Raw genomic sequence first — 23939 nt, 5'->3', positions numbered from 1 at the left:
CAGCTGTGCATGTAGAAATGCTGGCAAGGCACAGCTGGATTGCACCCCCTTCTGCAATGAGCATACCTAATTACCATAATGTTATACTTGCCATTTACATTATTGATTCAGGGCCATGGACCCATTGAATGAGTATGATGTTGCTGTGCACAGAGTCATTGACTGAATGGCCCTGCAACCACCATGGTTTCTAGGGACCAGTTCAGATAATACTCCCCGACCCCGACCCCACAAACCAACCGACACAATTAAGAAGATGGATGCAAGCTGAAAGCAGCATACCCACCCCAAGATCTTTCTTGGACATTCTGACATCATCCCAGTGTTTCCCATTATCACATGGGGTGAAGGTTTGTCCTAACTTTAAACTGGTATCTGGGTCACATATACAGTGACACATATACACCCCAACCAAGTCCTGCTATGCTGCCTCATAGTGGCAGGGTGGGGTGTTCCTGGGAGGGATGAGCAAAGTACGCCGGGAGGTAGACTCCTAGTAAGGTCACCCAAAGCACAAAGGTCACCCCAGCTACCCAACTAAAGCAAGCAGGCACCTATACTGGGCAGCAGCGATACAGGAAGGTGCTGGAGGTGGACAATCACTTCAGTGACAACAAAGGCATAATTTCATACTACGCAGGAAAAGGCAATGGTAAACCACTCCTGTATTTTACCAAGAAAACCACATGGATGGACAAAATAGAATGATTGTCGATGTAGTGCCGGATGTTGGGCCTCTCAGGTCAGATGGTACTCAACATGCTACTGAGGAAGAGCTGAGGATCTCTCAGAGTACCAGTGGTGTTTATGACGCAGTTAGACTGAAGCCTTTTGGCCATCTAGCAGCTGATGCTGCCGTGTAGGAAAAGAAAATCCGAAGCTGCAAAGACAGAATTACAGTGGGAACGTGGAATATAAGAAGCATGAATATGGGAAAGCTCGACACAGTGAGAGATGAAATGAATCGACTACAGATTGGCATCTTGGGCATCAGTGAATTAAAATGGGCTGGAATGGGACACTTTCAGTCAGAAAATCATACCGTTTACCACACAGGTTTTCTAGTTATTTGTACTACGATAAACAAAGAAGGAACAGTGTTGCTTTCATAGTCAGGAAGGATATAGCAATGACAGTACTTGGGTACAATACAGTCAGTGACCAACTAATATAAATTAGATTTCATGGACAACCTTTTAACATGAAAGTTCTTCAGGTCTATGCCCCAAAGACTGATGCAGAAGAAGAGGAACTTGATGAGTTTTATGCTCAAGTTCAGTCTGAAATTGGCAGAACATGGAAGCAAGATGTGATGCTGGTGGTTGGAGACTTAAATGCCAAAGTTGGAAAAGGTAAGGAGAAAAACACAGTCGGCCTATATGGCCTAGATCAGGGATCCTCAACGTTGGGCCCCCAGATGTTCTTCGATTTCAACTCCCATAATCCCCAGGCCCAGTGGCCTTTGGCTGGGGATTATGGGAGTTGAAGTCCAAGAACATCTGGGGGCCCAATGTTGAGGATCCCTGGCCTAGATAACAGAAACTAAGCAGGAGAATGACTTATTAGTTTCTGCCAAGCCAATGATCTCTTCATTCTTCAAACAACCAAAGTGGCTCTTATACACATGGACATCACCAGATGTAGTGCACAGAAATCAAATTGATTACATTATTGGTGCAAGGAGGTGGAAGAGCTCAGTTATAACAGCAAAGACATGGCTGGGGGCCGATTGTGAAACAGATCATGAACTGCTCATGTGCAAGTTTCAAGTCAAGCTGAAGCAGAAAAACAAAGCTATCCAGTTTCCACGACATGATCTTGAGAATGTACCCACCATTTTCAAGAAGAACATCAGGAACCTTTGCAGTTCTGAACCTCATTGATAGGGAACCAGGGGATCTGTGGAATGAAATCAAAGAGGTTGTTAAGGACAAATGTGAAAAGAGACTGCCAAAGACCAAGAAACAGAAGAAAGCAAAATGGATGTCAGAACAGACGGTGGAAATTGCCAAGAAGAGGAGAGAAGCCAAAGTCAAGCAAGATAAAGACCTCAGGAAGGAACTTAATAGGGAACTTCAGAAAGCTGTTAGAAGAGACAAGGAGCAGCACTACAATGACATCTGTAAAGACCTTGAGGGTGGAAATAGAAATGGAAAAACAAGGCAAGTTTTCCAAAGAGCTTTGAACTCAGAGGTTCCAGCCTCGAACTGGTATGTGAAGGGATGCCAAAGGACAGATAGTAACTGATTCAGAGAAGATCAAACAGATGGAAGGAGTATACTGAAAATCTGTACTGCAGGGATGTCAACAGCCAAGATACTCAAAATGATTTTCCCTACTTGCAAGAACCTTTAATACTGGAAGATTAAGTTAGATCAGCACTCCAGTCATTACCAAGTCAGAAGGATACAGGAATTGATGGAGTAGCTACAGAAATATGGCAGGCAACAGAGGAAGAATCAGTCAAGGTTCTAACCAAACTATGCCAGCAAATTGGGAGAACAACACAGCGGCCAACAGTTCGGAAGAGGTCAGTCTACATACCCATACCAAACCATCGCACAATATCCTTAATATCACATGCTAGCAAAATAATGCTCAGGATCATCCAACACAGATTAGAGCCCTACATGGAAAGGGAAATGCCGGATGTTCAAGCTGGTTTCAGAAAAGGCCGAGGAACAAGAGACATCATTGCTGATGTCTCTGGATAATTGAGAAAGCCAAAGAATACCAGAAAGACATCAATATGTACTTTATTGATGACAGAAAAGCCTTCAATTGTGTCAGCCATGTCAAGTTGTGGAATATCCTTAGGAAAATGGGCATCCCAGAACATCTCACTGTTCTCATGAGAAACCTATACACAGGAGAGGGAGCCACAGTCCAGACAGAACATGATGAAACAGACTGGTTCCAGATTGCCAAAGGAGTAAGACAAGGCTGTATACTTTCTCCCTCTTTATTCAATTTATATTATGAACGTATATATTATGAGCAAGAAACATCAATAACCTGCACTACACTGATGACACCGTAGTGTCATCTGATAGCTGATAATGCAGATGATCTGCAAGCTCTAGTAATGAAAGTCAAGGAGCACAGTGAAAAAAATGGGACAACTAATTGTAAGGAAGACTAAACTAATGACAATGGGTACAGCAACCAGCCTCAGAATTGACAATGAAGACATTGAAGTGGTCGATAGCTTCTGCCTTTTAGGATCGACTGTCAACAGTAAAGGATCCAGCAGTCTAGAAATACACCTCAGACTAGCACTTGGTAAGGTTGCAATGCCTTAGAAAGGATATTTCCAGTGCCTTGGAAAGGACATTTAGATGCCGTAACGTGTCTACACCTATCAAGATTAGAATCGTTCGGACAATGTTTTTCCCCATGACACTCTACGGATGTGAAAGCTGGACTTTGAGGAAGAAAGATAGAAAAAGCATTGATGCTTTTGAACTTTAGTGCTGGAGAAAACTTCCAAGGATACCATGGACAGCCAGGAAAACAAACAAATGGATCATAGAACAAATCAATCCAGAATTTTCACTTGAGGCACAAATGACCAGGCTCCAACTATCATACTTAGGACACATTATGCGAAGATCCAGCTCCCTTGAGAAGTCCATAATTCTGGGAAAAGTTGAAGGAAAGAGAAGAAGAGGACAACCATCAGCAAGGTGGATGGACTCAACTACGACAGCAATGAATGCACCACTGAGAGACATTAAAGGCCTAGCTGAAGACAGATCATCCTGGAGAGAATCTATCTATGTGGTCACTAAGAGTTAACACCGACTTGATGGCACTTAATCAACAATCAATACAGTAGCTATTTGGATGAACAGCACCCTCCTCACAATAAAGGAATGTGCCATATGTCTCCCTTAATCATGTGTGTTAGTATGGGGATTGGGGAAAATAGCATTAGAACTGACCCAATGATGATTGTACAGGTGCTGAAATTTCACACTGACCTTTGGCTATGATATTATGTACCAAGTTGTGACAGGGATGACTGGGAAAGATTCCAGCACACATGCTGCTGAACCTGTGTGCAAGAGCCTCTGTGAGGGGCGTAGCTAGAGAAGAGGGGTCCCGTGTTCGGCCCTCTCCCCGGTGGCACCTTGAAGTCAGGGAGATAATGAAGAAACCAGGGAGGGGTGGAGCTGGGGTGCCCTCAGGAGTGTGGGGGGGGGCTGGGTTCTTTGAACCCATCTGCTCAATTACAGCAGCACCCCTGGCCTTAGTACAATCCAATTCATCCTTCTGCCCTGCACCACTTTTGCTGTGCCACTACAACTATCCCCAAAAGCTTTTTAAGAACTAATTCAGAGAAACTGAGATTGCTAGGTGGATGCAGACCCCTCTGGTCTGTTCCAGGCTGGAACCACAGGAGCTTGCTGTCCAAGTATGACAAGAGTCTAGGAGAGTCTGCAGGTGGTCAGGCCCTAGGACAGCTCACTGTGGGGTTAGTCGCAAACACTGTTCCCTCTAAGGTGTGTGCACACACACAAACCCCCAGGCCCCCATGCAGCAGTTTCTGGCAGGCGTGCAGTCTCTGCTGTGCCTGCCACTGCCACACAACTGCCCAAGCACCCTCCCTCTAGCCAGCTGCTGCTACCACACCCCATCCTGCCACTTGCAGTGGTGATCTTTAAGGGGCAAAAGGGTGAACTTTCCCCTCGCCCCCCTCCCCACAGCTACTGACACTGCTGTGGCTTTTCTAATCATTAAAGCAAAATGGGGGACTTTCCTCTCATCCCCCCTCCCTGCAGCTCCACATCCAATGTGCAATGTGTTGCTCCCCAGCTGCAAGGAACTCTATGCAAGGAACTGGGGGTTCACACTCCAAAGTAAGGTCTACACCGATTTAAATCCACTAGCATCATGTCCAACTCAACATGATGCTTTTGCTCAAAAAACATGATGTTTTTGCTCAAGTCACTGTCAAATGTACTACAGCCAATGCAGTACTGCACAGTACATGTGCAAGAGAATAAGGAACTGGTGCTATGAATCCCAAAATAAGCTTTCAGCCATCATAAATGCATACATGACCAGCCTATATCCTACACGGTGTATTAATATTATGACTTGCCCAGCTCTTTGTTTTTCCACAAGACTCTATCAAGTTTCTCTGGTTTTATATTATTTCGCTGTTTTGTTGCTGCTGTTTGTATTGAATTGCTTTATTATGCTTTTATTCTAATACTGAAATCCGTAAACAACTTTGGATATTATATTTCAAGAAAAGATATAAAATAAATATCTTATAGAACCATTTTAAATAAATAAAAAAGTTGTCCCACCATACTAAATTACACACTGCCTCCCTAAATAGCATACATACTAAATTATACATAGCCCACCCACCCCAAGAAGCCCAGAGAGACTGGCAGAATCTCTGGGGGGTGGGGGAGATTTTTATTTTTTTTTAAAGAATTAAACTCATTAATTCTTTCTGTGTGGTGTGTGTCAGGGGGAGGGTACTGCTGCCCAGAACAAAACTATTTCCACCCACTGATGATAAAAATTAGAGGGAACACTGGTGACAAAGGCAAGCTGGAATCAAGATAAACCAAGACACCAAGCGTTTGGAATGTTGGTCTAGTCAATAGTGAGCCTAACTAGTCCTACAGCAAGGTGGGTGTCTCTGTTCTGCACCTGTTGTGGTGGGCTTCTGATGACTCCATGTGCTCTTAAACATAGCATGATAGCACAGAAGAGCTCTCCTGAGCTGCAAGTGGTTTTGAGGATGAGCCTTTTGAGCCAGAGGAGGGGTGCAGGGCTATCTCTTCAGGTACAGAGAATAGCGGCATTGCTGGTCCTTGGGATTCCCTTCAGTGGCTTCAGATCTTCTCTCTTGGAATGGTTCCTGAGCACAGCCTTCTCCATCTTCAGTGACCTCAGATCGTACCCCTGATAGGTGAGGATCTGTGCCACACCTCCTCTATGGGCTTGATAAAGCATCAGAGCATTTGAACACATCTGTATCAGAAGTTTTAAAAGGGATTGAATGTTCCTACAATACACCTGGCAATGCCATCCTTCCAGTTACGCATTACATGCTGAATGTAGACAGCAGAAATCTGCCATCGTGGCACTCCCTTTATCCACAGCACAGTTCCGTCTTTTCCCTCGTTCTTTCTATGCTGCATGAGAAGAGACGGCTCCACGTGCTTCTTTTTAGCATAAACTCTGACTCAAGGACTTGATTAGCACATTTTTCCCCCAATAAAAGAGGCTGCAATTAGTTTTTAATAATCATGTTGTTTTTGCTAGATCAGCATGTGATTTTTCTTTTTAGGCTGGAAACATTTTGGAAACATTGCTGTAGACTACAGGATGCCACATCTTAACTTTGGGGCAAATTTAGCTTGTAGAATAATGTTTTTTGAAAAGCAGCACCCGGTATCAGGTAGTGCTACACCATATGGAGGCTGGCTTTCTGACATATGGCTTGAATTAACAAGTTTAAAACTGTTAAGATCAGTTTTTCTTTCACTGGAGGCAAAAGCGGCGGGCGGGCGGGGGGCAAACCTTGCATGATGCACCTACGCTAAACAGCCTTCAGTAACAGATAGACACTCAGGCAGGTTGATTTGTTGGCAGTGAGGGGGTGTTAACACCAGCAAGATTTAAAGGAGTAACACTATGATGAATCAGAATGAAGTTGGAAAGTGCTTATTCACTGGATATAGTCTATCAATACAGCTTTAATCACTTTTAGGTCATCATCATCATCATCATCATCATCATCATCATCATCATGTGCGATTCTGAAATCCCTGTTAGCTTTTGCCACATACTGTAGAATTACATGGGTTTTTTTGGTAACTCTGAGATACTGCCAAAAATTGCAGCCCTATGTGAGATTCTTCCCCTAGACTCTTCCATAATACTTAGGAACACTTATCTAGGTCATGATGTCATCACAAAATGATTTTTGGCTCTCTACCTTTTCCTGCCTCTGGCAGGAGCAAGCAGACACCCTTCATCATAGCATCATTGCACAAGGCCAAGTGTCCCTGCACACTAAGGAGAAAAAGAGGAAGAACTTGGCATGATGCTTTTATCAGCATCAGCATCCTGTTGCTCATACTGAGTGGGTTCAGGCATAATGGCAGCACCTGAGATTGCCACCACCCCTGGGCCGCTTGCTCCCCTACATCCACATGAGCCTCTAATTGTGCCAAGACATGCAATCTGGACCTACCAATCTCGGCACATCCTGCCCTACTTCCCTCAGGGAACCCAAAATCTGTAACTGAGATTTCAAGTAAGTTACAGATGTTGGGTTCCTGGAGGGAAATCATTCAGTGAGAGTATTCTCACGATCACTGGAAAGCGGGCTAAGGGAACTTAGCCCGCTTTCCAGTCATGGTGAGAACCAGTGGGCTCGCAGGTGAGCCTGGTGGCTCCCTGGTGGCTAGCCTGCCAAAGTAGCCCTCCCCTTAGCCCAGGTTAGTGGAGCGAGCCAGTGGCAGCCTGTGAATGGACCTGCAGCGGGAGGCACTAAGAGTACATTAATTCAGTGCTCACCTCCACTGTGGCGGCACCTGAATGCTGTTCGGAGCCACAACGTGCCGCCCAGCAGCCCCTACGGTGGGGAAGCGCCTCCGCCACTCACCTGGCTTCCACGGAGCCGAGCCCCTGCCAGGGGCCAGGTGAGTGGCGGAGGCGCTTCCCCACCGTAGGGGCTGCTGGGCGGCACGTTGCGGCTCCAAACAGTGTTCAGGTGCCACAGTGGGGAAAGTGAGCACCGAATTAATCTACTTTTAAAGGTGCCTCCTGCTGCCGTCCCCCGTTCCCCCCCCCCCGGAGCCACATTAACGAGCCACCACTGGAGCAAGCACTCCGCTAACCCGGGCTTCCTGATCATGTATTGCTGCGGTGCGGCTCTGCACCACGGCAACACACGAGGAGACCCCCAGCCTCCCAGGCTCGGGGGCCTCTCCAGTGTGCCCCACTGGAGCATTCTGGAAGTTCTAGGGGCTACATGGCCCCCGATCCCCGCAGCACCCACTGGCTCCGTGACGGAGCTGGCAGTTGTGTGGGTGGTCGATCCGGCTGCCCAGGCTGCTGCCTAGATTGTCTGCGGGGAGAGTGGGCTAAGCCCGCTCTCCCCACAGAACCCCCTCCGGCGGGTCTCACTGATCGTGAGACTCACCTCAATGTATGTCAAGATTGGTGGGTTCAGATAGCATGACCAATCTTGGCATATCAGAACCTACAATGGAACTAGAGGTTCATGCAGGGATGGGGGAGAGTGCACAGTCCTGGGATGGTGGCAGCAACCTCAGGTGCTGCTGTTACATCATCCCACCCATCATGTAGTTCAACAGTGTCTTAAATGTAAAACAGGCATTGGTTTAAATGTGCATAAGGTTACTGTAAAGGAAAAGGAGAGATTGTACCGTCGAATCAGTGTTGAGCCCTTGCGACCACAGAGCCATGTGGTTTTCTTGGTAGAATACAGGAGTGATTTACCATTGCCTTCCTCCCACGTAGTATGAGATTATTTCTTTGCTGTTGTCAGTGAAGTGAGCATCCACCTCCAGTACCGCCTCCAGCACCTATATCGCTGCTGCCCGAGATAGGTGACTACAAATATATATTTACTAGGCACAGTCTGGGAAGCACACCCGCGGAGATTAGAACTAACAGCCTCTTGCTCCCTAGGCAAGCGGCTTTCCCGCTGCACCACCGCAGCTCATAAAGTTAATGTGCTAAGCTGTTAATGGACAGCCTAGTTCCATTAGGTCTAGATCTTTGAACTTTTTATTCCTGTATGAATGAACTACCCCCAGCCCTGAGATCAATGGGTGGGCTGCCATCTTTCAGAGACTACAATCTAGTGGTGTTCAGGGCCTTTTCCTCGGTGGCCTTGTGATTTGGAATGCCCTGCCCAAAGATGTCCCACTAGGCGTTACCTTTATATAGGCTTTGATGGCAGATAAGCATTGTTTTATTTAAGCAGGGTTCTGCCAACACAGTATCGGCACAGTTTCACTACATCAGTGCATCTTTGGGATTTATAAGCAAAATATAATTTAGGAGGAAGTGTATCCTAACCCAAAGGGCATAAGTAAAGCATTAGATTATTAAGCACATTGTAAGGATTCTGAGAGGACAAGTGTTCTTTATTTGCTCTTCTATGTTCTTCCACACCACTTAGAAGCTTCTGTTTCTAAATGAGGAGGGAGTGATCTAGTTCTATACCATGCTTCTTGATATATATTATATAAGTTCCCTGGCCGGGTTGTATATATTCCTGGTGGCATGCTGTGATTATCTCTCAAGTTAGTTGGAATCCTATCTTCCATTGTGTCTCTGGGTAACAGAGAGGAAGGAGGTGGAATGAGCAGTCCAGTGGGAATATTTTGACTTATCCATTCTCTTTTGAAGGCACAACATTACATTGTCATTAGACAGTCCCATGGGAGTGAGAGTGATCACAGCTTGAGCATAGTGAGTACTAAACTCCATTCCTTGCCTGCCATGCTCCAAACTATGCTCAGTTTTTTCTCTTTCTGTTAATGATGATTCCCTGGCTTCAAGGTTCTGATAACACAATCATAAGGACACAATTTCAGTACATCAGGCTATCTTTAGGCTTTATCAGCAAAAGATAATTTAGGAGAAATTGTATCCTCCCAAACAGGCATTGTGTCCTACCCCAACACACACACACACACACACAGCTTGAAAATGTAATACACAGGCATATAAATAAAAATATAAATACAAGAATAAACCACTGAAAATATGGCATTATTTGTGTTGCTTGGGGAAATGCCCTTACTACTGCGGTTGCCATTGTTAGCTGGAATAAATGATAAACTGCTCATTGTAAAATCATTATTATTGTATCACAACAATGTCTTTGGCCTTGGGTTTCATATTGAAGTTATTTGATAAGACAAACTTGATTGACAGATGCAAACTGGGAATCACACTCGGTTCCTCTGATCTTTTCTAATTGAATTTTTGTAGGATGAATTGAATGGGAAAAGTTCAAAGATCTGGGGATCCGTATTACACAAACATTGTTTCATTTAATCAAAACACTCTTTGAAGTGCAACACTTGTAGACCACCTGTAGCTTTGAAATATAAAGTCATATGAAAGCTTCAGTGAATCTGAAGAGGACAGCGTGCAGTTACGATATGCCAATGGAAAGAAAAAAGCAAAGGAGGTAAGATGATCATGAAAGCATATTTTGTATTAATGTTTCTCTTCACCACCTTTTTATTCCCCAGGGAGCAAAGTCTTCTAAAGTGGTAAGCAACACATTACTTTATTCAAGATTTTTATCAAGATTTTTTTTTTCATGTAGAATACACTTTCTGTATGGTCCCACAGCTTTAATTGTTTCTTCTCTGGAATATTTCATGTGGATTTTGCTTTATTCGGGGTGTTCTGCTAAGAGCCCTATTCCAATTTCAATTCCACTCTGTGAAGTTTACATTTAAAGGCAATTTCAAAGACAAAATGGGCGTAATGCAGCCCTTGCTTTCCTATAAAGCAGGCAATTGTGGTTTGTTTTTTTCTGCCTTAGAATTCAACATGCGTCTTGTAAGACCTACCAGGTATATATGAACAACAAGGGCATCTGTAATCCACTGAATATATTAAAGTGTAACAGAAAAATGTATCGTACCCAAGCTCAGCAGGGTTGCTCAGCAGGGTCTGATGCTTCTAGAGAGTAGAGATGGGTGGAATCTTACACTGCATCAGGGGTCAAGAAGGCACACCATTTCTGTTGTCTACCGCTCCAATGTCCACAGATAGTGCCACTCTTTAGATTTGCCTGGATATCTAGGGTCTGCTAAAACCGACGGCTTTTATCTATAATTGGATCCAATTATGGATAAAATGGAGAAGCACAAACCTGATCTAATGTACCTTTAACTAGGCTGTATAATTTCAGACTATGAATGGGGGAGGGGAGTATTGAATGTTGACATACAAACTACTACACCTCCTACACAAAGAAAGCTAGTACTTCAAGGAAAAGGCTAACTGCGCAGACAAGCTAGTTCTGTATGTGGGAGAAGCATTCAGACCTTTAATTTCCGACCTGTAGCCTGAAATGATACAGCAACAGATGCGCCATAGGGACCTCTACTCATCTGTCTTTGTTCTCGGTCTGTAACAGAAAAATAATGAAGAGGAATGCAGCAATTTAGAGATTTCAGTTTTTACTGGTATACTTTGTCCATCATCATGGCATTCCTCATGTTGGGAATTCTCTGTGGTAAGAGAATCCCTTTTTCATTATAGCAGAGTGCACAGAGGCACAACACAGCAGAATTTACTTAGGTATGCATCTATGCTCAGAGTAAAGTATCTTGGAGCCAGTTCATAGTTTCAAATCAATATATATGGCATTTATAAGAGAACGCCATTCTGGATAGGAAAGTGAGGAGTTAGGATCTCTAATCTAGCTAGCTAGCTGGATGCAGATGGATTCTGCATCTCTGCACACATGGTGCAGGGAGAGGAGCTTGCATGTTGCAAGGTAGAAGGAACAGGAAGAGAAGGGAGAGAGGAAGGATGAAGTGTCCCTGAGATTAGCAATCTACATTCCAAAGGGATAGTGTCAGAGCAGTAGAGAAGGGATGACCAATGTCTTGACCCTCTAGCCCTCTGACTCACTAGTCTGTCCCCCACTGTTTGAGACAAGAGACAGCGCAAAGTCCTTAACTTCCAAAACCTAGTTCAGTGCCCCTGCCCTTAGGAATGCTTTTCTGAGCGCCAATTGCAGCTTCAGAAATATCACATGCTATTGCCTTTCTTGATGTCATCCATGCCTTCAGACTGGATGTGTGAAATCACATGCTTCAGAGTTCCCCATCTTAAAAAACAAAATACTCCACCCCCCACTCCCACACCCACCCCCTGCTGCCACCCCGTTCCTACATATTAAAAGCTAGGACTTCAGGGAGAAAGGTTTTAAGCTAGCTTCATCCACAATAGCTACATTTATCACGTGACATCTACCAGTATCACATGATAGCTTTGTTCACAAATATCATACACCGGGGTGGCATTAAATAGCTTGGGTGCTACTGGAAGCCCCCAGGCTTGCTGAAGTAGCTCCCCCAGGAGTCTGGGCTTGTTTCTCTCTCACTCTAGCCAATACTGCAAACTGATTGTGGATGAGTGGCAGCCATGCCATTTTTAATCCCAATCTCTCTCTCTCTCTCTCTCTCTCTCTCTCTCTCTTGCTCTCTCTCTCTCTGATCAAGATTGCTTTTACATACTCTCCCATTCTTTTTCTCCAGTTTGTTTTCCCACAAAGTAGTGTCTCTAGCTTCTCTCCTGTCCTGCAGCAAAATTCTACAGGAATTCGGGGATATTGATGTTAAAATCCCCAATTCTGTTGATGAGCATTTTTGTACACATTGCCATTTTGTGACTTGGCACCTCCACAAGCTCTCATTTTGTGTCTGGCTTCACATACACCTCAAGTTGCTTTTTCATGTTGGTACCTCCCAAAGCTCTGGCAAAAAAAAAAAAACAATTAAGCTCCCAGAAGCTTTAAGTCTGTCCACCCCTGTCATACAAAGCATTTTGTCTGCTATCTAGAAGCAGCATTATCAATTAATGAGAACACTGTCTGACCACCTCCTCTATCAATTGTATAAATTAGCTTTTAGAAGCAAACCATAAGCAAGCAATACTGATGCTTTTATTGGAAGCAGTTTTTGTGTTGGACCAAAGAATCATTGAATCGGAAGCGACATCCAACAACATCTAGTCAACACTAGTCCAGCAATCTGTTCTGCCTGAGTTAGCCGTATCCACCAGATCCACATCCAAGTCTTCTATTTTTAAATATCCCACATCTTCATGGGGCAGCTTCTTCAACTGACCAATTGCTGTTAGTGTTAGGAAGTTCTTTTTGGGCATCTGACCCAAACCAGGTCATTTGCAAGTTACTCCTTCAGTTTTAACTTTTAGGATGGGTTGTGACCAATATGTTGTTTATGGCATTACCACCAAAGCATGTATGTTAAGACTGAACATAATGGAAATCATTCAGCTGTACACTGTGTGCAAAAAATGTTCCATTCTAACAGTTGTGAAAGGCCAGCAGAGGTGACACCGCCAGAAGACTGTATTGTTCAATTGTATGTCAAAGGAAGGAAGGAAGGAAAGGTAATGTATACAATCCTGTTTGGCATGATAGATAAGGTCTATAGTTAACCTGAAAGATCTTGTTATATCAAGGGAAAGAAGACAAATATGTCTTTTTAATAGCATCTAGCATTTCTGCAAGAATCTATCCTTGATCCAGTATCTGGTTATGACTTACAGGTTTCCCTACTATGCACTTTTAGGATGGCCCGCACAGCACAGGAATGAATATAATACATTATGCATGTCCCACAGGGACATAATTTTGGGAGACACTTTGGCTGCAAATGGAAGAGGAGACTGGAAAAAATTGTCCCTTTTCCGTAACATCAGCACAGTGTGGTGACTGGATGAGATGGAACCTGGTATGGTCCATAAATGATGTTCCATACATTTCCATTCTCATTAACAAAATATGAAACCTCTCTCTTAATAGTTGCTCTGACTGTACAAGGGAGACAGAAAATCTCAACCAGGGCACTTTCCAGACTAACTGCTCATCAGCAGCAAAATGCCTCCATTCGGTCAAGTCGCATTCGGATCGTAAACAGTAGGGGGAGCAGTCTCGCAGCGACTAACAACCTGAAAAAACAGCAACTTTTTCATGCCGGATATACAACATCCTTGCTCTGTATCGCAGTGATTAAATTCACAACAAGGCATTGGAAATGTGAACAGTGCCCTGCTGTCCTCATAGGGACTGCAGTGTCACAACGCAGGAAGTGTAGAAGCACACTTCCGAGATGCATCCTGACCCTGTTGTAGGGTCTAGTCTGGAAAGCGCTCAGCTACCTGTGTTTTGTACCTGTGAAGAAAACAAGCTACAGAGCAACACAGGAATCCCATTCCCTGCCCATACATCACTTCTAAACAATATTGCAACTTGATGTCCATCAACCTGGACACTTGATGCACAAAAACTATTGTCTGGGTTGTGTCTGTTTGTGATACTGATGGAATGTCCCTGATGTGCAGGCATACCATCTTGGTTATTGTTACATTTCATAAAGGCCATTTAGTCATATTCCATTCTGAGCACTTATCTGCTGGCATTGCAAGTCTTGGAGTCAAACTATAGAAGATACAGTTTTGGCTTAACTCAGTACAGCCAGAGAAGCTTCAACCTGAGCAGGGGCATGGAGAGCAGCTTCTTAACACTTTCCCATAAATTTGTGGGTGGTGGGTGGAGAGAGACTTAGGGGCACCTGCAATATTTGCTGAAGTAAGCAAAGCATTATTCAAAAGTTGCTGGGGGGTGGGGTTCATATTTTAAAATGGTTTACTTATACTGGAATCTTGCCAGCATTATATTGTGAACAGAGAAGTAGATTAGCAACCTGAACCTTAGGGGCCAATGTACATTTATGTTCACATTATAATGTGAAGATTATACAAGATTCTCATATAAATGAGGACTTCTAATGGTGGCTTTTAAGGAAAAACCTCTCAGACCTTTCTGTTAATAATGCTTGCTTTCGCAAGTATAGAGAGTCAGTAGCACAATGGTCAGTCCCTTCAAAATGAAAGAGCAGGTAGGCTAGCAGCCAGAGGTGGGACCTGATGTGAGGCAGGAAGGTTAGTATGTTCACTACTGTTCAGCCTGCTGCTCAAAGAAAATGGAAATTCCAGAGCTGCTGGAACAAACTTCCTTCAATAAATTATGTCTCTGCTGCCTACATACACACACACTCACACACACCTACTTTGAAAAGTACAAAAAGGACAGCAAGGTATCACCGCTAGATGTTTAGTTTCTCCAGTCCTTAATAAAGGGTTTTTTAAGTACAACTAAAGGTAGGTGACCTCCTCCCTGCTCACTTGCAATTCACTTACCAGAAAAACTGCAAATAGCTTGACTTTTGCTTAGCAAATCTGAATTCTTTCTTCCCAAACCCCTGACTCCTACCCATGCTGATCTCTCAAACCCCCCTCCACTTCCTTTTAATACTTAGCAGACCTGGGGCAGCATACATGATCCAATCTCTCTCCATCATGATCTACTGATATGGTGACAGCCACCAGCCTAGAAGGCTTTAAGAAGGGCTTAGATAAATTCATTGAGGACAAATTGGGAGCCAGCGTGGTGTAGTGGCTAGAGTGCTGGCAGGCGCGTAACAATGATAGGGCAAGGGGAGACAGTTGTCTGGGGGCCCCACTGCCTGGAGGGGCACCCCAGAGGCACCTCATGTGACTCCCCATTGCCCCCTGCCCAGCCCCATAGCCTCTCAGCCACTTGCCCTCTTCGCCGTCTCTCCTGCTTGTTCTGCTGGCCCGCAATCGAAGCAGCAGACAAGCTGCAAAGAGCTCCTTTTCTCCCGCCTCTCAGCTGATCGGCGGGTGGGCGGGGCTTCCACGGAGGCCTCCGTGTAGGCCGCAGTGAAGCCTGAACTCGAGTAGGGCCCAAGCCAGCGAGGAAGGAGGAGGCAGCCAGAGTGTTCTCTGCAGCAGAAGACCCCTTGCTGCCCTGCTTAACCCAGACCAGCATTTGCCAGGTAGAGTGTGAACTCCTTTTTGTGGTTACCTTTCCCGCCCCCCCCCCCATATATAGGGATCTGCTTGCCATAGGGCTTGGATATGGGGGGGGGAGGGACCGAGAAGTCTCTGAATATTTATTTTTAAACAGCTTGGAAAATTTGCTGACTTAAAAAAAACTATCTAAAAAGTCCTATAAGTGGCTTGTTTCATGGCAGAAAATTGCAAAAACTTCTGGAACAGTATTTTCTTAATTTTATTTATTTATTAATTCATTTATAAATGCACTTATGTTCAAGTTGTTTTGCAACCCAGAAGGTCTGAGTGAGAACTGTGAAGCATGTGTGGTGCTTTTATTTTATTTTTCTTGTGTGTGAACTGCTCCCCAATAACTTGCAGGGACTTCAGGGTAAATCTGGCCAACATGTGAATGCAGCACCTCCATTCCAGAGGAGATGTGTCTTAAAGGGCTTTAAAAGCCTCCTGTGAAAAACCTCCTGCAATCAAACTTGACTGAATTTGTTCAGAATTCTGAGAAAACAAACATAGGCTCACACTGCATGGTTGAAAGTCTCCTTTGCTAATCTGCAGCGAGGGGCCCATTTTAATAATTCATCTTTCTAGTGTGTTCTAGGCATTAAAAGTAATACAAATGTATAGTACTCAATGTATATCACTATATATTGTGACGTGTGTGTGTGTATTCAGTGAAATGTATTTGCAGGCAGCATACTTATTTTGGAATATCAGACTTAAATCCTTGGGGGCCTGGGGTGTGCGGAGGCCCTGGACTTTGGGTGGGGGGGCCCATTTTAAAATCTTGTCTCTGGGCCCACTCCAACCTTGCTACGCCCCTGAGTGCTGGACTAGGACTGAGGAGACCTGAGTTCAAATCCCTATTCAGCCATGAAACTAGCTGGGTGACTCTGGGCCAGTCACTTCTCTCTCAGCCTAACTTACTTCATAGGGTTGTTGTTGTGAAGAGAAATCTAAGTATGTAGTACACCGCTCTGGGCTCCTTGGAGGAAGAGCGGGATATAAAATGTAAATAAATAAATAAATAAATAGTATATCAGTGGCTACAAATCTGAGGGCTACAGGCCACCTCCAACATAAGAGGCAAGATGACTTTAAATAGGCATATTTTTATCTATCCCCTGCACTTGCAGGGGAGCAACAGCAGGAGAGAGGGCACATCCTCACCTCTTGCCTATGGGCTTCCCAGAGGCATCTGATGGAGCACTGTGTGAAAATGGATGCTGGACTAGATAGGCCTTGGGTCTGATCCAGCAGGGCTGTTCTTATGCTTTTATGTACTGTGTCATAGGGAGAATCCCCCTCCCCTCTGCCTCGTGCTGGGGGAGGGAGTTTGTTCCAGCCCTGCATGGGCCCAAGAAGCAGCCTGATTGGCTGCTTAGCACGAGGGGGGCGTGGTTTCGGCCGAAAATCAGCCGATCCACGCCCCAAGCCAGCAGTCTGCTCTCAGCTCTTCTGCTGGAAGGAGCTCTGGTCGTGATCTCCTTCAGCTTCAGCGAGGGTGGGGGGTTTCGCCCGGGATCGGGCGTGCGGAGCAAGGGGGTTCGTTGGCGGCTGTCCTCACCGCGGCAGCACCGTTCCTCGCCCGGCCGGGTGCACCGCGCTTCCTGCTTCCTTGGGCCTCGGGCCCACACGGTTTGGCTCTCTCCCCTCTGGCCCCCGGCAGAGGCCCTGCCTTTTAAGGCAGTAGGGCTTGTGGGGGGGGGCTACCCCTTTCACTCGCTTGGGTGTTCCCAGTTCCATTTGTTTGTTGTTCCTGTTGTTTGTTTTTCTTTCCTGCCTTATCGGTCTGGCTTCTTCCCTGTCCCCTTGCAATAGAGTGGGGTTTGGGTGGTCTGCCCAGCTGGGTGGGGATCGGGATTTGGCCTTGGTGGGGGTGGTTCCCTCAGGCTGAGGCGGGGAATTATTTTGTGGTTGCACGTTAGCCTTATTGGGTTGGTGTGGCTTTGGGGGTTTCCTGCCTTTCTGCTAAGGTGTGCATGTGCTGGCTGTTGGTTCGTTGGTTTACTGGCTGTTTGCTTGAGGTGTGAGTCATGTCCAGGAAGGCCAAAGGGAAGAAGGGGGGGAGATCCATCAGACAGCCCAAGAGACCCGCTGCGCCTCCTCCCTCTGAGGATGAAGACGACGAAGTGGGTGTTATTAGGGCCCTGATAGGGCGGATGGAGGCGTTAGAAAGGGCCAGGAATGTGCCATCGGATCCTGGGGGCGGCCCATCAGGCGGCGGGGGCATTCCACCCCCCAAGGTCCCTCGCAGGACTCGGGGGGCTACTAGAAACCAGTTATTGAAATCTATTTCCAGTAGGTTGGAGGCCCTGGAGAAGGCAGGGGACCCTGCTGGACCTGATGCTCCATCTGAACCTGCTGCGCCATCGCTGCCATCGCCAGATCCGCCTGAGCGGCCAGCTCCTGCTCAACCTCCGGATCCGGTTCCTGCACTGCCTGGACTTGTTTTACCTCAGCCTGTGGCGCCGGTGGAGCAACCCCCGTGGGATCCGTCTCTCCCTGTGGCCCCGGGTGAGCCAGCAGCACCCACACACCCCGGCGGCTCCGGCCAGTGGCCTTCCCTATCCTGGCCTGTGCATGCCATGGGGGGATGGGGACCAGCCCCATACTGGTCCCCCTATGCACACAGTTGGGGTTCAGGGTTTACTCCACCCATTATAGGTAGCACGTTGGGCCTTCAGGGCTCGGCCGGTCAGGTCTGGGGTGTTCATAGACCCGCTAGTGCACCCGCCATCGCGGCTGCAGACAACACGACTGTCCCGGTCCCCACGCCTAGCGGCAAGGGGTTCTATCCTATGGGCATCACCCCCACGCCCCAACATGCCCCGTATGGGGGGATGGGGCTTCCTTTGGGGGACCATTTGCTTCCTGCCACAAGGGAACAGATTTTCCTGCCACAAGGGAAAAGATCTTGAAGGGGGAATACATTGACATCTTTAGCCTTTTGTTCAGGGAACCCGAAGTTAAACATAAAGAAGGGGAGTCCTGTAAGGAACATGAGGCTATGAAGCATAAGCCTGTGGAAAAGACATGGAGCAACTGGCTCTCCGGGTTTACCATATATATGGGGGTTATTGTACAGGCGCAGCTGGCAAGGGGCCCCTCCTTGCTGAAATACATGGATATCATCCACAGGGCCGTCTCTGATTTTGCAGGATCCGCTTGGATCCGTTATGACGAAAGTTTTAGGATGCGAGCCGCCCTTGATCCATCTTTGCCCTGGGATGCCCCACTGCAGGAATTGTGGCTTGTGGTAATGTCCCCGGCCCGCCCGGTTGACGGGGACCGATCTGACAGCGGGCACTTGTTGTCTAAGCCGCTTGGCTCCGTTTCTGCTCCGGGGTCAGGCCATCAGTGGGTTCAACCCCACTTGGTCTGCTGGGAGTACAATGCCAATGGCAGGTGCTCCCGGTCACCCTGCCGTTACAGGCATGCGTGTGGCCTCTGTGGGGCCAAACACCCCAGTTCAGGCTGCCCTCGGGCCCGGTCCTCAGGTTCTAGAGGCAAGTTTAGGTTGGGGGGCAGTAGAAAAGGTGCCCCCCCTCCACCCGCTGCGGGTAAAGGGGCCTAGCCCCATCAAGCTGGAGGTGTTGGGTGGCCTGTTGCAAGATTATCCCGATAGAGCGGCGGCTGCCTACTTGTTTTGTGGTTTCCAGGATGGGTTTCACATCCCTTCATCTTCTCGACAGGGGTCCATCACAACACGTAACCTCAAGTCTGTTATAGGTCATGAGCAGGTGGTTTTAAGAAAAATAGCAAAGGAAGTTGCGGCTGGTAGGGTTGTGGGGCCTTTTCAGACCCCTCCCTTCCCAGGGTTGCGTGTTTCACCTTTAGGGGTGGTACCTAAGAAGGTGCCAGGGGAATTCTGGTTAATCCACCACCTATCTTACCCCAAAGGGTCGTCCGTTAACGACGGCATCCCTGACACTTTGTGTTCTGTCCGCTACACTTCCTTTGATGAAGCGGTTCAGGTTGTTTGCAGTAAAGGGGTGGGAGCTCTCCTGGCCAAGTGTGACAGCGAGTCCACCTTCCGCCTGCTGCCTGTCCATCCAGCCGATTTCGAGCTCCTAGGTTTTGCCTTCGCAGGGCAGTTTTATTATGACCGAGCGTTGCCCATGGGCTGCTCGATTTCTTGTGCGGCCTTTGAGGCTTTTAGCACTTTTTTAGAATGGCCAGTGCGGCGGAGGGTGGGGCTGGCGTCAACAGCTCATTTTTTTGATGATTTCCTCTTTGTGGGGAGGGGCAATTCTGGGGAATGTTGTCACCTGCTGCATTCCTTCATGGAGTTGGCGGCGGATCTGGGTGTCCCTCTAGCAAAAGATAAGACGGAAGGCCCGGCTACCCGGTTGTCTTTCCTGGGCATTGAGCTTGACTCAGTAGCGGGGTGCTCCAGGTTGCCCCCAGACAAGTTGCAAGCTTTGCTTGCTTTGGTTAGGACCCTGGGGCGGGCCCGCAAGGCTTCCCTTAGGGAATTGCAGGTGGTGGCCGGCCACTTGAATTTTGCCTGCAGGGTAGTTGCCCCTGGTAGGGCTTTCCTGAGAAGGCTTTGTGATCTCATGGTGGGCCTTCGGGCACCGCACCACAGGGTGCGGATCTCGGAAGGAGTCAGGGCCGATCTGGCCCTGTGGGAAACTTTTCTTCTTATTTTTAATGGAACCTCGCTCTGGCGGTCTGAACAACTTTTGGAAGCTGACTTGCAGGTCCATTCGGATGCGGCCGGAGGGGCTGGGTTTGGGATCTATTTTAGGGGCCGGTGGTGTGCTGCCCATTGGCCGGCATGCTGGGCTGTAAGCAGGTTGGTTCGGGACATGACCTTTCTGGAGTTGTTCCCCATTGTGGTGGCTATCCACATCTGGGAGGAGGAGTTTGCCAACTCTTCTGTGCGGTTCTGGTGTGATAACCAGGCCGTGGTACACATTGTCAATACCCAAACCTCGCACTCGCGGAGGGTCATGGGCTTGGTCAGAGCACTTGTGCTCCAATGCCTGCGAGCGAATATCGTCTTTCAGGCCCGCCATGTTCCGGGGATAAAAAATGAGATCGCTGACGCCTTGTCTCGTTTTCAGGTAGACAGATTCAGGGCATTAGCTCCCGAGGCTGCGACGCTTCCGGACCCCATGCCGGAAGTCCTGTGGCAGCTTGGCAGTTGGAAGCCCAGCAGGCCATAGCAGCGTCGCTAGCGCCTAGTACTAGGGCGAGTTACGTGGCCAAGATAACGGCTTTTGCCCAATTCCGGATGGCTGAAGGTTTGGCAGAGTCTTGGCCTGCCCCGGTTGGTCACCTGCAGCAGTTTTTAGTATCGCTACACAGGGCGGGGCGATCTGGGTTTACCTTGGGTGGTTACTTGTCGGCCTTGTCTTTCGAGGCTCAGGTGAGGGGGGTCGGAGATTCCTCATCCGATCTGCGTATCAGGCATATGTTGGAGGGATGGGCCAGGATGTCTCCGGCCCTGAGTGACAGCAGGCGCCCGATTACGCTGGACATGTTGGTTTCTATGGTGGGTCGCCTGGACGGCTGTTGTTCCACCCCCTGGGAGGTTTCCCTCTTTAGGGCAGCGCTTTCAGTAGTTGCCTTTTTTGGCGCATTTCGCCCCTCTGAGTTGCTGCCGCACAGCAGTCGTTCCCCGCAGGATTGCTGTCTCCAGCTTTCCGATTTAACATTTGCGGCGGGTACGGCTGTCCTGTGCCTCTGTCGATCTAAGACGGATCAGAGGGGCAAGGGTCAACTGGTCAATTTGGCGGAAGCCACAGGTTCTGCGCTTTGCCCGGTGGCAGCCCTTAAGCATTACATTGGCCTCTGTCCTCGGCCTGGGGGATGTTTGTTTCTTCATGAGAGCGGCTGCCCATTAATGCAATATCAGTTTTTGACGGTGATCAAGAAGGTCCTTGGGGGAGCTGGGATCCCCACAGCTGGGCTCACCTTTCATTCCTTCTGTATAGGAGCTGCCTCTACTGCCTCAGGGATGGGCATGACCGAAGACGCCATGCGGCGAATTGGGCGTTGGAGGTCCGTGGCGGTCAGGCGGTATGTGCACTGACAGCGGCCAACGTCTCATGGTATCTTCTGTGTTCTCCCCACAGGTGCTGGTGGAGCGGCTGCTCCAATCCGGGTCCTGGTGTGTGGCCATTCGCTGGTCTTTTGGGCCTTCCGGCGGGCCAGCACCTCGCAGTGGGGCACACAGCTAGGTTTCAGCCGGAGGGCCTCTATATATTGGTTGGGCATGCGTGGCATGCAGTGGGGCCAGTTGCTCCCCACGGTTAGGAGCCATTTAGATAGTTTTCCTGCCCCTCAAGTGGTAATTTTACATTTAAGAGAGAACGACTTGGGCCAGCGAACTGGCCTCTCAATTATTCGGCAAGCCGCATCCGATTCTGAGGTTCTTCGGAACTGGATCCCGGGGGTATGCATCCTTTGGGTTAACTGGCTCCAGCGTAGAGTATGGAGGGGGGTGTCTTCGGGTCTTAGGGTTGAGAAAGCCCGTCGTAAGGCTTCAGTGGCCATAGGCCATATGGTTAGAGCGGCTGGAGGTGAGGTCATACTCCAGCCAGGGATAGCAGCCCATCTTCCTCAGCTGTACCGTCCCGATGGGGTTCATTTGTCCAAAGTCGGGTGTGACTTGTACCTGGGCAACATTCGGAGGGGGCTTGCCGAGTTTTTGGAGGTTTATGGGGCAGGGAGGTCAAGCGTGGGCTAACCTCCCTGTGTGGCAGTAGCAGTGCGGGCTAAGGGGAAATTGAGGTTAGATCTCGGTGAGCACCCTTGGGTATTCTAAGGTTGATTGGTTAATCGCTCCTTTGTTGCCTGTGCGGCATGGGGAGAATGATTGCCAAGAAACCAGCTTCAGGACTTCACCAACCTTTGGGCTCTGCGGTCCGGGGTGGTTGAAGTCCCTGAGGTATCCAGATCACTTCATGTAAAGGGGGTGGTTGGCTGTGAAGGAATTGGGCGGGTCATTCCTGCCCTATTTCCTGAGCCAGGGTGTGTTGCCCAAGCAGGCTATGTGCAGGGCTGTGTGTCCTTGCTCATGCCTAGGAGCCCGCACTGTTGTTTAGCGGTGATTAATCACCTAAAGTTCCAGTTCGCCATGTTGTAATTTTAATAAAGTTGTGGCCCTTTGCACCATATATATGTCTCCGTGTCTTCTTGGGCTAGGGTCTGGTAACAAAGGCTGCAAGTGGCCATGGAGAAATGCAGTTTTCTCAAGTACTTGTTTTAAATCTAAATTGGGGGAGAATTCATGTGATTCATGAGAATTCTTTTGAGATGAGATCAAGAAGCTCATTTTGACCTATTCTACCATATCGACCATGGTATCATTCTGGACCATCTCTCAGGTATAGGGATCGGGGGTGTTGTATTGGAGTGGTTCTGGTCCTCTCTAAAGGAGAGCTTCCTGAAGGTGGTGCTGAGGGACTTCTGCTTGACTCCTTGGCCTCTGGCCCATGGAGTCTCATAAGGCTCATTATTGTCCCCCATGCTATTTAACATCTACATGAACCACTGGGAAAGGTCATCAAAAGGTTTGGACTGAAGTGTCATCAGTATGCAGATGACACTCAGCTCTACCTTTCTCTGACATCAGATCCTAGGGAATCAGTAGATGTACTGAACTGGGGGCAAGAAGCAGTGATGGGCTGGATATAGGTTAGCAAACTGTGGTTTAATCAATACAAGACGGTGCTGCTGGTCAGTAGAATAGCCAATGGGAAAGGGTGATTCAGCTAGCTCTGGGTGGAATGCAATCCCATTGAAAGAGCAAGTGTGCAGCTTGGGGATGTTGCTGGACCTGGCTCTGGTTCTGGATGCTCAGGTGGAGGCGGTGGCCAGGTGTCTAGTGTGCCACTGTGTCCCTTTCTCAAGAAGGCAGATCTGGCCATGGTTACCTATGCCTTAATTACATCTTGGCTGGATTGCTTCAATGCACTTTACATGGGGCTGTCCTTGAAGAATATTCAGAAACTTCATTTGGTGCAAAATGCAGGTGACAGGGTTTTCTCTGGAACTGCTCACTTGAAGGATATGACATCTATTTGAAAAGAGCTGCACTGTCTTCCAATTTGTTTCCAGATCCAATTCAAGGTGCTGGTTATTCCTTTAAAAACCTTAATGGTTTGAGCCCTGGATACCTGAAGGACCACCTGCTCCCAAATATTTGTTATTGTTGTTTTTTCTGCCTGCCCAATGCTTTAATATGTAATTTTTGTGGACTTTTATTGTATTTTAACTTTTTTAAACCATCTTGGGATGCTTTATGAAAGGTGGAATAAAAAGTG

The 23939-nt window shown here is 47.5% G+C and overlaps 1 protein-coding gene across 1 annotated transcript; it reads left to right on the top strand.

Annotated features, from left to right (window-relative positions):
* The first annotated feature begins 17111 nt into the window (after positions 1–17111).
* Positions 17112–22790, top strand: LOC128349058 (uncharacterized). The gene is made up of 2 exons (XM_053304939.1): positions 17112–18177; positions 21747–22790. Exons 1-2 carry the CDS (start codon positions 17697–17699, stop codon positions 22358–22360), a joined length of 1095 nt encoding a protein of 364 aa, XP_053160914.1. The 5' UTR covers positions 17112–17696; the 3' UTR covers positions 22361–22790.
* The last annotated feature ends 1149 nt before the right edge of the window (positions 22791–23939 follow it).

This window comes from Hemicordylus capensis, chromosome 3 (assembly GCF_027244095.1).
Source record: "Hemicordylus capensis ecotype Gifberg chromosome 3, rHemCap1.1.pri, whole genome shotgun sequence".
NCBI lineage: Eukaryota > Metazoa > Chordata > Lepidosauria > Squamata > Cordylidae > Hemicordylus > Hemicordylus capensis.
Note: the sequence above shows the minus strand (reverse complement) of the source record. Positions and strands in the feature narration are given on the sequence as shown.

Coding starts and splice junctions, on each gene's coding strand:
- LOC128349058 (XM_053304939.1), top strand. CDS start 17,697: ATGTCCAGGAAGGCCAAAGGGAAGAAGGGGGGGAGATCCATCAGACAG. Junction 18,178..21,746: donor GTCTCTCCCTGTGGCCCCGG/GTGAGCCAGCAG, acceptor TTCTCCCCACAG/GTGCTGGTGGAGCGGCTGCT.